This window comes from Spermophilus citellus, assembly GCF_964194105.1.
Source record: "Spermophilus citellus genome assembly, chromosome: 5".
Classification (NCBI taxonomy): Eukaryota; Metazoa; Chordata; class Mammalia; order Rodentia; family Sciuridae; genus Spermophilus; species Spermophilus citellus.
In genome coordinates this window covers 126,024,808-126,037,988 of record NC_138186.1, presented here as the reverse complement: position 1 = coordinate 126,037,988, position 13,181 = coordinate 126,024,808, and the positions used below count along the sequence as shown (strand labels likewise).

Sequence of the window (13,181 nt, the reverse complement as noted above, 5' to 3'; positions counted from 1 at the left end):
AAGACATTTGGAGTTTGTTTTTTAGGGATTGGCTAGCTTCACTAAGCATAATCTGCTCTAGTGCCATCCATTTCCCTGCAAATTCTATGATTTTTGTCATTTTTTATTGCTGCATAGTACTCCATTGTGTATAGATGCCACATTTTTTTTATCCATTCATCTATTGAAGGGTATCTGGGTTGGTTCCACAGTCTAGCTATTGTGAATTGTGCTGCTATGAACATCGATGTGGCAGTATCCCTGTAGCATGCTCTTTTAAGGTCTTCAGGGAATAGTCCGAGAAGGGCAATAGCAGGGTCAAATGGTGGTTCCATTCCCATCTTTCCCAGGAATCTCCAAACTGCTTTCCAAATTGGCCGCACCAATTTGCAGTCCCACCAGCAATGTACAAGTGTACCCTTTTCTCCACATCCTCACCAGCACTTGTTGTTGTTTGACTTCATAGTGGCTGCCAATCTTACTGGAGTGAGATGGTATCTTAGGGTGGTTTGATTTGCATTTCTCTGACTGCTAGAGATGGTGAGCATTTTTTCATGTACTTGTTGATTGATTGTATATCCTCCTCTGAGAATTGTCTGTTCAGGTCCTTGGCCCATGTGTTGATTGGGTTATTTGTTATCTTATTGTCTAATTTTTTGAGTTCTTTGTATACTCTGGATATTAGGGCTCTATCTGAAGTGTGTGGAGTAAAGATTTGTTCCCAGGATGTAGGCTCCCTGTTTATCTCTCTTATTGTGATTTCCGTATATTGAACCATCCTTGCATCCCAGGGATGAATCCTACTTGATCATGGTGCACAATTTTTTTGATATGTTTTTGAATCCGATTCGCCAGAATTTTATTGAGGATTTTTGCATCTAGGTTCATTAGAGATATTGGTCTGTAGTTTTCTTTCTTTGAAGTGTCTTTGTCTGGTTTAGGAATCGGGGTGATGTTGGCCTCGTAGAATGAATTTGGGAGTTTTCCCTCTTTTTCTATTTCCTGAAATAGCTTGAAAAGTATTGGTATTAGTTCCTCTTTAAAGGTTTTGTAAAACTCTGCTGTATACCCATCCGGTCCTGGGCTTTTCTTAGTTGGTAGTCTTTTGATGGTTTCTTCTATTTCCTCAATTGATATTGGTCTGTTTAGGTTGTCTATATCCTCCTGACTCAATCTGGGCAGATCATATGACTTAAGAAATTTATCGATGCCTTCACTATCTTCTATTTTATTGGAGTATAAGGATTCAAAATAATTTCTGATTATCTTCTGTATTTCTGAAGTGTCTGTTGTGATGTTGCCTTTTTCATCCTGTATGCTAGTAATTTGAGTTCTCTCTTCTTCTCTTTGTTAGCATGGCTAAGGGTCTGTTGATTTTATTTATTTTTTCAAAGAACCAACTTTTAGTTTTGTCAATTTTTTCAGTTGTTTCTTTTGTTTCCATTTCATTAATTTCAGCTCTGATTTTAATTATTTCTTGCCTTCTACTTCTTTTGCTGTTGTTTTGCTCTTCTTTTTCTAGGATTTTGAGATGAAGTATGAGATCATTTATTTGTTGGTTTTTTCTTTTTTTAAGGAATGAACTCCAAGCAATGAATTTTCCTCTTAGAACTGCTTTCAATGTGTCCCATAGATTCCGATATGTGGTGTCTGTGTTTTCATTTATCTCTAAGAATTTTTTAATTTCCTCCTTGATGTCTTCTATAACCCATTGATCATTCAGTAACCTATTGTTCATTCTCCAAGTGATGCATGATTTTTCCTTCTTTCTTTTATCTTTGATTTTCAGTTTCATTCCATTATGATCAGATTAGATGCATGGTATTATCTCTACTCCTTTATATTGTCTAAGAGTTGCCCTGTGACATAATATATGATCTATTTTTGAGAAGGATCCATGTGCTGCTGAGAAAAAAGTGTAACTGCTTGATGTTGGGTGGTATATTCTATATATGTCAATTAAGTCTAGGTTATTAATTGTGTTATTGAGTTCTATAGTTTCCTTATTCAACTTTTGTTTGGAAGATCTGTCCAGTGGTGAGAGAGGTGTGTTGAAGTCTCCCATGATTATTGTATGGTGGTCTATTAGACTCTTGAACTTGAGAAGAGTTTGCTTGATGAACATAGCTGTACCATTGTTTGGGGCATATATATTTATGATTGTTATGTCTTGTTGGTGTGTGGTTCCCTTGAGCAGTATGTAGTGTCCCTCTTTATCCCTTTTGATTAACTTTGGCTTGAAATCTATTTTATTTGATATGAGTATGGACACTCCAGCTTGTTTCCGAAGTTCATATGAGTGATGTGATTTTTCCCAACCTTTCACCTTCAGTCTATGTATATATTTTCCTATCAAATGCGTCTCCTGTAGGCAGCATATTGTTGGGTCTTGTTTTGTGATCCATTCTACTAGCCTGTGTCTCTTAATTGGTGAGTTTAAGCCATTAACATTTAGGGTTATTATTGAGATATGGTTTGTTCTTCCAGCCATATTTGTTTATTAATGTTACTAAACCTGATTTGTTTTCCTCTTTGATTACTTTCCCCCCTTTACTGTCCTACCTCCCACTGTTGGTTTTCATTGTTATTTTCCATTTCCTCTTCCTGTAATGTTTTGCCAAGGATGTTTTGAAGAGATGGTTTTCTAGCTGCAAATTCTTTTAACTTTTGTTTATCGTGGAAGGTTTTAATTTCATCTTCCATCCTGAAGCTTAATTTCACTGGATACACGATTCTTGGTTGGAACCCATTTTCTTTCAGTGTTTGAAATATGTTATTCCAGGATCTTCTAGCTTTCAGAGTCTGTGTTGAAAGATCAGCTGTTATCCTGATTGGTTTACTCCTAAATGTAATCTGCTTCCTTTCTCTTGTAGCTTTTAAAATTCTCTCCTTATTCTGTATGCTGGGCATCTTCATTATAATGTGTCTAGGTGTGGATCTCTTATGATTTTGCACATTCGGCATCCTGTAGGCTTCTAGGATTTGGGATTCTGTCTCATTCTTCAAGTCTGGGAAGTTTTCTCGTATTATTTCATTGAATATATTGCTCATTCCTTTGGTTTAGAGCTCTATACCTTCCTGTATCCCAATGACTCTTAAGTTTGGTCTCTTTATGTTATCCCATATTTCTTGGATGTTCTGCTCATGGTTCCTTAACAGTCTTGCTGAGCTGTCTATGTTCTTTTCAAGTTGAAATACTTTGTCTTCATTGTCTGATGTTCTATCTTCTAAGTGTTCTACTCTGCTGGTAGTATTCTCAATTGAGTTTTTAAGTTGGTTTATTGCTTTCTGCATTTCTAGGATTTCTGTTTGTTTGTTTTTTATTACCTCTATCTCCCTGTATAGTTGATCTTTTGCTTCTTAGATTTGTTTATGTAATTCATTGTCGAAGTGATCTTTCATTGTCTGATTTTGCTGTCTCATGTCTTCCTTGAGACTCCAGATCATCTGAAGCGTGTATATCCTGAATTCTTTATCTGACATTCCATCTGCTGCAGCTATTACCTCTTCTAAAGTTGAGTTGACCTGCATTGCTTGTGGTCCTTTCTTTCCTTGTCGTTTCATACTGCTCGCGTTTCTTTCTGCTTGGTGAAACTGTTGTGTTTTTGAAATTTTCCCCCTATATATTTATATTGCTCTTGTATAGTTGAAAAGTCTCCCTTGCAGGGCGGGCAGCGGCTGTGCTCCTCCTCCAATTGGGGTGATCTGTCTACTACGCTGGCAGGCCGCTGGGCTGTTCTGCCGGTCGGTCGCAGGTCTGCCTAACTTGTAGGCGCGGGCGGCGGCTCTGCTCTGCACCTCCTCCAGTTGGTGTGACGTGTCTACCACACCCGCGGACCCCTGGGCCTGTTCTGCTGGTCGGTCACAGGTCTGCCTACCTTGCAGGCGTGGGTGGCGGCTCTGCTCTGCCCTTACTCCAATTGGGGTGACGTGTCTACCACGCCGGCGGTTCGCTGGGCCTGTTCTGGGCGCGAGAGGCAGCTCTGCTCTGCCCCTACTCCAATTGGGGTGACGTGACTTGCACGCCAGCGGGTCGCTGAACCTGTTCTGGGCGTGGGCGGCGGCTCTGCTCTACCCCTACTCCAATTGGTGTGACGTGACTACCACGCCGGCGGGCCACTGGGCCTGTTCAGGGTGCGGGCAGCGGCTCTGCTCTGCCCCTACTCCAATTGGGGTGACGTGACTACCACGCCGGTGGGCCACTGGGCCTGTTCAGGATGCGGGCAGCGGCTCTGCTCTGCCCCTACTCCAATTGGGGTGACGTGACTTCCACGCCAGCGGGTCGCTGAGCCTGTTCTGGGAGTGGGCGGCGGCTCTGCTCTACCCCTACTCCAATTGGTGTGACGTGACTACCACGCCAGCGGGCCACTGGGCCTGTTCAGGGTGCAGGCAGCGGCTCTGCTCTGCCCCTACTCCAATTGGGGTGACGTGACTACCACGCCGGCGGGCCCCTGGGCCTATTCTGGGTGCAGGCAGCTGCTCTGCTCTGCCCCTACTCCAATTGTGGTGACATGTCTACCCCGCCAGCAGGCCACTGGGCCTGTTCCTCCAGTCGGTCGCAGGTCTGCCTACCTTGTGGGAACGGGTGGCGGCTCTGCTCTGCCCCTAGTCCAAATGGGGTGATGTGTCTGCCGCGCCGGCAGGCCGCTGGGCCTATTCCGCCGGTCGGTCACAGGCCTGCCTACCTTGTGGGCGCGGGTGGCGGCTCTGCTCTGCCCCTACTCCAATTGGGGTGACGTGACTTCCACGCTGGCGGGTCGCTGGGCCTGTTCCGGGCATGGGCGGCGGCTCTGCTCTACCCCTACTCCAATTGGGGTGTCATGACTTCCACGCCGGCGGGTCGCTGGGCCTGTTCTGGGCGCGGGAGGCGGCTCTGCTCTGCCCCTACTCCAATTGGGGTGACGTGACTTCCACGCCGGCGGGTCGCTGGGCCTGTTCCGGGCGTGGGCGGCAGCTCTGCTCTACCCCTACTCCAATTGGGGTGACATGACTACCACGCCGGCGGGCCTCTGGGTCTGTCCCGGGGCGGGTGGCAGCTGCTCTGCTCTGCCCCTACTCCAATTGGGGTGATGTGTCTACCATGCCAGCAGGCCGCTGGGCCTGTTCCTCCAGTCGGTTGCAGGTCTGCCTACCTTGTGGGAACGGGCAGCGGCTCTGCTCTGACCCTAGTCCAAATGGGGTGACGTGTCTGCCGCGCCGGCAGGCCGCTGGGCCTGTTCCGCTGGTCGGTCACAGGCCTGCCTACCTTGCGGGCGCGGGTGGCAGCTCTGCTCTGCCCCTACTCCAATTAGGGTGATGTGTCTACCACGCCGTCGGGCCGCTGGGCCTGTTCCGGGCGTGGGCGAAGGCTCTGCTGTGCCCCTACTCCAATTGGGGTGACGTGTCTACCATGCCGGCAGGCCGCTGGGCCTGATCCGCCGGTCGGTCGCAGGTCTGCCTACCTTGCGGGCGCGGGTGGCGGCTCTGCTCTGCCCCTCCTCCAATTGGTGTGACGTGTCTACCACGCCCGCGGACCGTTGGGCCTGTTCTGCCGGTCAGTCACAGGTCTGCCTACCTTGCGGGCACGGGTGGCGGCTCTGCTCTGCCCCTACTCCAATTGGGGTGACGTGACTACCATGCCTGCGGGTCATTGGGCCTGTTCCGGATGCAGGCGGCGGCTCTGCTCTGCCCCTACTCCAATTGGTGTGACGTGTCTACCCCGCCAGCAGGCCGCTGGGCCTGTTCCGCCGGTCGGTCGCAGGTCTGCCTACCTTGCGGGTGCGAGCGGTGGCTCTGCTCGGCCCCTACTGCAGTTGGGGTGAAGTGATACCACGCCGGCGGGTCGATAGGCCTGTTTCAGGCACGAGCAGCGGCTCTGCTTTGCCCCTACTCCAATTGGTGTGATGTGTCCACCACGCCGGCAGGCCGCTGGGCCTTTTCCGCCGGTCGATCGCAGGTCTGCCTACCTTGCGGGCTCGGGCGGCGGCTCTGCTCGGCCCCTACTGCAGTTGGGGTGAAGTGATACCACGCCGGCGGGTCGCTAGGCCTGTTCCGGGCGCGGGCGGCGGCTCTGCTCTGCCCCTACTCCAATTGGTGTGACGTGTCTACCATGCGGGCAGGCCGCTTGGCCTGTTCCACCGATCGGTCGCAGGTCTGCCTACCTTGCGGGCGCGGGCAGCGGCTCTGCTCGGCCCCTACCGCAGTTGGGGTGAAGTGATACCACGCCGGCGGGTCGCTGGGGCTGTTCCGGGCGCGTGCGGCGGCTCTGCTCTGCCCCTCTGGCCTCCACAGTATTCAGCAGGATCCGGACCGAGAAGCAGTTTCCGCAGGTTCTTTAGCCCTGGGCCAGAGCAGTTCCGGGAGCCAGAATTCGGCCGCTCCAGGCTCGGTGTATGTTCTGATAGGAGCAGGCTCCAAGAAGCAGTTTCCGCGGGTTCTTTAGCACTGAGCCTGAGTAATTTGTCTGCGAGACGCAGGCGAATGGCAGCCTGAAATTACCTGTTCTATAGTTGAATGAGCTGCGATCAGTCGAAAACAGAGATGATGATGTCAGCTCTCCAAGATGGTGGCCGCTGGCCTCCTCTGTGGTCTGACCCGTGTGGAGAACCGAACTGGACCGCTTCCTTCCCCCGTCTCAAACCCAGAATTCAGCACTGTGTACAGTGATTGCACAGCTGGCAGGAGCCCACAGAATCTGCAGCGCTGTATCTTTGCGTTGCTATCTCTTGCTTCCCAGCACGTGCCGCAGATTCTAGCCGCGGGGCAATTAGCTGAATAAGCAGCGTGACCCTCCGTGCAGACAAATCGCTTGCGTTTGAGCCCCTGTAGCTGATCCTCGTGCGATGAAAATCCTTCCACTAGGTTTTGGAGCACCCCAGTTTTGCTAGAAATTCCTAACAAGATAATTTTTAGCTGTTCTAACTCATCATTCTCCCGAACAGTGACGCGGTACACAGGGTTGATGCACTCCCTTCGCTGCCATCTTCCCTACTCCCCTGATCTTGGTTTTTATTTGAATCTCACAGTCAGTGAATTTCACCCTCTCTCTCCATAGCCTCGTGTGCAAGCTAAACACAAGGACCACCATACTAGCAGCAACCAACCCTAAAGGCCAGTATGATCCCCAGGAGTCTGTGTCTGTGAACGTCGCCCTCGGCAGCCCACTTTTAAGTCGATTTGACCTTATCCTGGTTTTGCTTGATACCAAGAATAAAGACTGGGATCATGTAATTTCCTCCTTTATCTTAGAAAATAAAGGTATGTGAAAATATATGAATAATCCAATATGGCAAGGAAAGATTAGACCTTACTAAAGGAAATTTCTCTTGAAGAAAATTAAATAAATCTCACAGAGGGGAGTGAGTGAGAGAATCTGGTTCAGGGGCCCCAGAATAATGAGGAGAAGGAAAAGAGGCTTTCTCCACCTGGTACAATGAGCTTTGTGATGAAAGGGTGCAACCTTATGATATAAAATTTCCATTCAACTCTTGCACATAAAGAAAACTGAACTGCTTTATGAGTTGAAATCTCTAAAAGTGAGCTTTACATTTGTTACTATGAAGCAGACCAAAAGTGTTCTGAATAATTTTAACCCTTGAGATAGCTTGTTTTTATTAAGCTTAGATTGTAAGTCTGTCCATTCTAGAATGTATGCTTTACAAAGAATAGGACTAGATTTCAATGAACACAAAAACCTAAATGAGTACAAGAAGCTGGTGTAGTGTCACATGCCTTATAATCCCAGTGACTAGGAGACTGAGGCAGGAGGTTCACAAGTTTGAGCCAACCTCAGCAACTTGGCAAGAACCTGTCTCAAAATAAAAAGGACTGGGGATGTAACTCAATTGTAAATTACTCCTGGGTTCAATCCCCAGTACCAAAGATAAATAAAATAAAATTATAAAAAAATGAGTATAAGAACTTTATCAAATCCCTTAAGATGACATATTTTCCTGTTCTTAAATTTTACTAACCCAACACGTAATATACAGGTTACCCAAGCAAATCAGAGAAGCTGTGGAGTATGGAAAAGATGAAAACATACTTCTGCCTCATTAGGACTCTCCAGCCCACTCTGTCTGATGCTGGCAATCAAGTTCTTCTCCGGTACTACCAGAGGCAAAGGCAGAGTGATTCCCGGAATGCCGCCAGGACAACCATCCGCCTGTTGGAAAGCTTGATTAGATTAGCAGAAGGTTTATCTCTTATCTGGTGATAACTTCTCTTGAGTGCCTACTGTGTGCAGAGCATGTAGCTTGGAACTGTGGAGTCAAGAATAAATTGGAATAATCCCTACTCTAAGATGCTCACAGTCACTTAAAAAGTAAAGGCTGTGAGCCCTAAGACTTCCACTCATCAGAGGACAGATAATGGATGTCAAGTGGAATGTTGTATCATTAAGAAAGAGGAATCTTGGTTGACATCTCAAGACCTCCCATAACTTAGCATACCACTATTTAGAAAGCCTCATTTCTGATGTCTTCTCAGTTCTATTAGCTTTTTTAGTGGAACAGTTACTTGCTTAGAATTGTTTTCCATATATCTTCTGTGGCTCTTGCTCAGTATTTTCCAGTCATGACCCATCCCCATTGTTAAAACAACCAAATCAACAATGCTGTGTCCTGTCCCATTCCTAAGTCATAGAACTTAACGTATACACATATAGCTAATGTGCCTCTCAAACATTTATTTTCTAACATTGGCTTTTACATTTTAGATTATGTTTAAATAATATTTTAAAAACTTCCCATGAACTTTATGAATCACATGATAAAGTAATATAAGCTTAATAAAAGATACTATAAAAGTAATGGACCTCATTTTTTTCCAAGGATTTATGTCTAATATTAGGGCAAGAGTACCCAAAATTCAAGCTTGCTTGTCAGTAGTTTTGAAAAGCTCATAAATCATAGATTAAAAAAAAACAGAATTGAGAAATGAGTTTTATTTTGTGTAGTTTTATAATAGATTAAAACAAGGACTAAAAGTTGTTAAAGTATTAAATATATGTTTCTGTAGCACCTTTCTATACTGTCCAGAGTACTTTCTCATGGATGTATACAAAATTACATGACGTGTGCAGAAGGATCAGGTCTATTGTTAGAGAAACAACTGTAAAACTAGTTGCATGTAGAATTTTGTGCTTGTTCTAGTAAAATTATTAGTGTTATTAGTGTTCATTCATAAAGCATGATTTGTGTGTGTGTGTGTGTGTGTGTGTGTGTGTGTGTGTGTGTGTGGAGGAGAGCAGGAGTAGAGAATTACTTGTATCATCCTAAATAATCCTAAATTCAAATGCATTTTATTTTCTTAGCTCATGCTCGGCTAATGTTTCGTGATATTGTGACTCTGGAAGACGCTATTACTGTGGTATCAGTAATGGAGTCTTCAATGCAGGTAAGGATATTTTGTGTATCTGATGTGTACCTTTATTACAAGCTTTCTTTCAAAAAAAGATACTATCAAGAGTTATAAAAATGATCTTATTCTAGCTAGACCTATAAATTCTGGAAAAATATCCATAGATAATCATTTAATAGAAGGGGGAAATGTCATAGAGACCTTTCATTGCATCATTGACATTGCTTTTGCTCATTGGTGGAAAATAGTGTGTCTCAACTCTTCTCAGTACACCTGAGTGATGTTCACAGTCTCTCTAGTGACAGTATCATTTCTTAAATCAATGATTGCCATCCAGAACTGGGAAAGAGAACTATTAAAATGTGAAAAATTTTCCTAGTTGATTCTCATCCCCAAGGTGGGGGTATTTAGTGCTGGTCTTAGCCACCTGGGAGCTGAAGACCCTCTGTGTCCTTGCTATGTGCTGGATGGCCCTGTGACTCTGGTATTTTCTCACCCCGTAGGGAGGTGCACTGCTGGGAGGTGTGAACGCTCTCCACACTTCCTTTCCTGAAAATCCTCAGGCGCAGTACCAGAGACAGTGTGAACTTATTCTGGAAAAACTGGAGCTGCAGAGCCTCTTAAATGAAGAGCTTGAAAGACTTGAAAGGTGAGGAAGGAAAACCAAGAAAGGCACATAGTGGAAAATAACTTCTCTGGCATTTAGTGAAACAAGGGAATGTAAACTGAATAGAATCTATCTATATTGTTTGAAGAGCATTGTGTCTGTTATCTATTGCTATAAAATCAACCATTCTAAATCTGAATGGTTTAAAAAAAAATACCACAACTTTAATGCTCACTTTCTGGGAGTCAGAAATTCAGGCAGGCTCAGGGGAGATGGCTTGCTACTTACTCCGTGTTGTGTCAGCTGGGGCGACACCTCAGAAACTTAGCTTTCTCATGACTTGCAAAGATGTGGATAATAGACGTGACAGACACATGGGAAGGAATGTGTTAGTCAAAGCAAATCAGTGGAAGCATGGACTCTGGCTGCCTGAAGAAATTTGGCCATAACTTTAATGTTTGCCTATTTCCTAAATACATGGGTTTCTGAAAAGCTAGACTTTGTGTACCTGAGAAAGAGTAGTAAGGAATGGCAAGATTGCTCATTCAGGCATCTTCATGTTAATGTGAATGGCTTAATAATTGACCTGAATCTGATAAATGAAGTGCATATGGAGGTGGAGCAACTCCAGGAGAATTTGGGGACCACAATGGGATAGATACTGTATTAAGTAAAACTTTGGAATTCTTTGTTATTATTTTTTTTTTTTAAAGAGAGAGAGAGAGAGAGAGAGAGAGAGAGAGAGAGAGAGAGAATTTCAATATTTATTTTTCGGTTTTTTGGCGGACACAACATCTTTGTTTGTACGTGGTGCTGAGGATCGAACCCGGGCCGCACGCATGCCAGGCGAGTGCGCTACCGCTTGAGCCACATCCCCAGCCCTCTTTGTTATTATTTATTTATTTATTAGCTCTAATCAGTTATACACAACAGTAGAAAGCTCTCTGATTCATTGTACACAAATGGAGCAGAATTTTTCACTTTTCTGGTTGTGCATGAAGTAGAGTCACACCATTCATGCCATCATACATGTACCTAGGATAATGATGTCTATCTCATTCTACCGTTTTTCCTACCCCTTTGCCCCCACCCCCCTCCCATTTGTCCCATAGAAAGTTCCTCCACTTATCCCATGCATATCCCCCCATATGAATTAAAATTCACTTATCAGAGAAAACATTTGGCCCCTGATTTTTTGAGACTGGCTTATTTCACTTAGCTTGATTGTCTCCAACTCCATCCGTTTACCTGCAAATGCCATAATTTTATTCTCTTTTAATGCTGAGTAATATTCCACTTAGTATATATACCATAGTTTCTTTATCCATTCATCTATTGGAGGGAATCTAGAAAACCTTGAGAATTCGTTTCTCTTCCATTTGCTTCCTTCTCCTAGCAGCATTCTTTTTTATTTATAAAACCTAATCAGAGCCCCCCTAGGGAAGTCAGGCATGAAGGGACTGGCTTTATCCCACCAGTGCCCAGATGACAGGCTGCAATTAACTTGCAGTCTGTATGAAATCAGCCCCCCTTTCTTTTGGCTTCTCATCTCTTCTTATGATCCAGAGTATGATGCTAAGATCAGTTACTCTGTTGGGTGGTTTATGGTCTGACCTAGCCAGTTGTTTCAAGCCCTTCCTAGATGTGGATTAGCCTTTGGAGGAGCTACTCATTTTGACCTGCCCAAGCTACCAGAAGCTGAAAAATGATGCATTCAAGAAAGGAGAACCAGTGTTGTGTGTTAGAAAAATGACAGTTGGATTAGCCAAATTCAGAATGACTCGCTTAAAGGAAAAGAACAGGAGGAAAAAAGTATGTGACTATCTGAAAGATGGGATTCTGTCATAAAATGTTGTTTCTTATTGTATTTCTTCATAATGCAGAAGTATATTCCAATGTTGATCCTCAAAGCAACAAAACCAGGTGCTGAAAGTCTGACCTACTCTTATCAAGTGAGAAAAATACAACTAGCGTATAGGTTTTTATTCTTCAAGAAAGAGTTCTTCATTCCTTAAGGAAATCACATAATTCAAAAAAAATCACTGATATTTTTGTCATACTTTCTAGAAAATGCTTTACCAGAGACAGCATGCTTCAAATAATGACATTCTAGTACTCACTTTGGGGAATCAGAAAGCAGAGGGCACAAAGATGTCTTATAAGAAAGTATAATAAAACTGCACAAACTTTATTTGTGGGAGTGTTTAATTCCTGAGTAAGAATTAGATAAAAATAATAGGGCAAAATTATTCTATTCCTAAAATTTCTCATCATTTAGTATATTGTTATAAAGCTTTAACAAGTGAGACCTCCTGACCTCTATTTGATGCTGAACAGCAGTAATTTTGAAAGCTACTTGATTTTTTAATTATAACTCAAATTAGTCATAATAAACATGGATTTTCCATGTCAATATTTCTAAATTTACTGTAAATGACTATAACTCAATATTTTCTTAAAACTTCTTTTTTCTGAGTATAAAGGTAAAACATGTTCTTTGTAGGTGGGCTATTTTAGAAATTAGCAGTAATAAGAAAACAAAAATAACAATCTTATTTCCCATAGATAAATACTATTAACATTTTAATGTATGGAAATAAATTTGTATTTCCTTCTAGTCTCTTCTCTATGATTACACGTAATTTTAGAATAATTTTCTCATCTGCTTTTGGGCATAATTTTTTTTTTTCAGATTTAGTACATGGAAATGGGGTCATGCCACACTTTATATTGAGAAGATGTTTCTAGGTTGTTAAGGGCTTTTTAATGGGCATACTTTGGGAGTAGTACAATCCCTGTTAGAAATTCAGTTTCTAATGTGCCCAATATTTAGAATGAGTATCACTGAACAGATCATTCAGAGAGGGTTGGCTTTAGCTCTCTATCAGATTGATAAGAGAGCCACTGCCCAGATTTTATGTTGAAGCATGGCTGGGCTTTGCAGGAAAGGGTGTCAGAGTTACCTGCAATTATCCACTATGAATGTGAATGTTCTCGGGGCAGTGCCAGTGCCAGCATAGAGGTATCATAGAAACCTCATTCCTGGGGAAAGTGACTTTTAGGTGCACTAAAATCCAGTTCCTTGGTTGGGTGAAGAGATCTACAGAGAGCAACAAGCCAGTTATATTTGAACATTTTTGCATGAGAGATAAGACTGAACATTTTACACTAACCTCCAATCTTAAATGAATTAAATGAACTTTCAGAGAGACTTAAAATTGTAGACCAACCATTGATTCATTTTCTTAATTTTGCT

General features: G+C 43.7%; 1 protein-coding gene and 1 long non-coding RNA gene across 4 annotated transcripts in view; one reads left to right on the top strand and one right to left on the bottom strand.

The window, feature by feature from the left end:
• LOC308648858 overlaps positions 1-13,181 on the bottom strand; it is a 160,973-nt gene that overhangs the window by 6,211 nt on the left and 141,581 nt on the right. The window lies entirely within an intron of this gene.
• MCM9 (minichromosome maintenance 9 homologous recombination repair factor) overlaps positions 1-13,181 on the top strand; it is a 90,983-nt gene that overhangs the window by 69,941 nt on the left and 7,861 nt on the right. For 2 of the 3 annotated variants that reach the window (XM_081293928.1, XM_081293926.1), the window contains 4 exons: positions 7,013-7,215; positions 7,950-8,153; positions 9,272-9,354; positions 9,822-9,967. In XM_081293928.1, coding sequence (XP_081150054.1) covers positions 7,013-7,215; positions 7,950-8,153; positions 9,272-9,354; positions 9,822-9,967 — 636 coding nt within the window. The remainder of the gene's footprint in view (positions 1-7,012; positions 7,216-7,949; positions 8,154-9,271; positions 9,355-9,821; positions 9,968-13,181) is intronic. The other variant, XM_081293927.1, reaches the window with a different exon arrangement.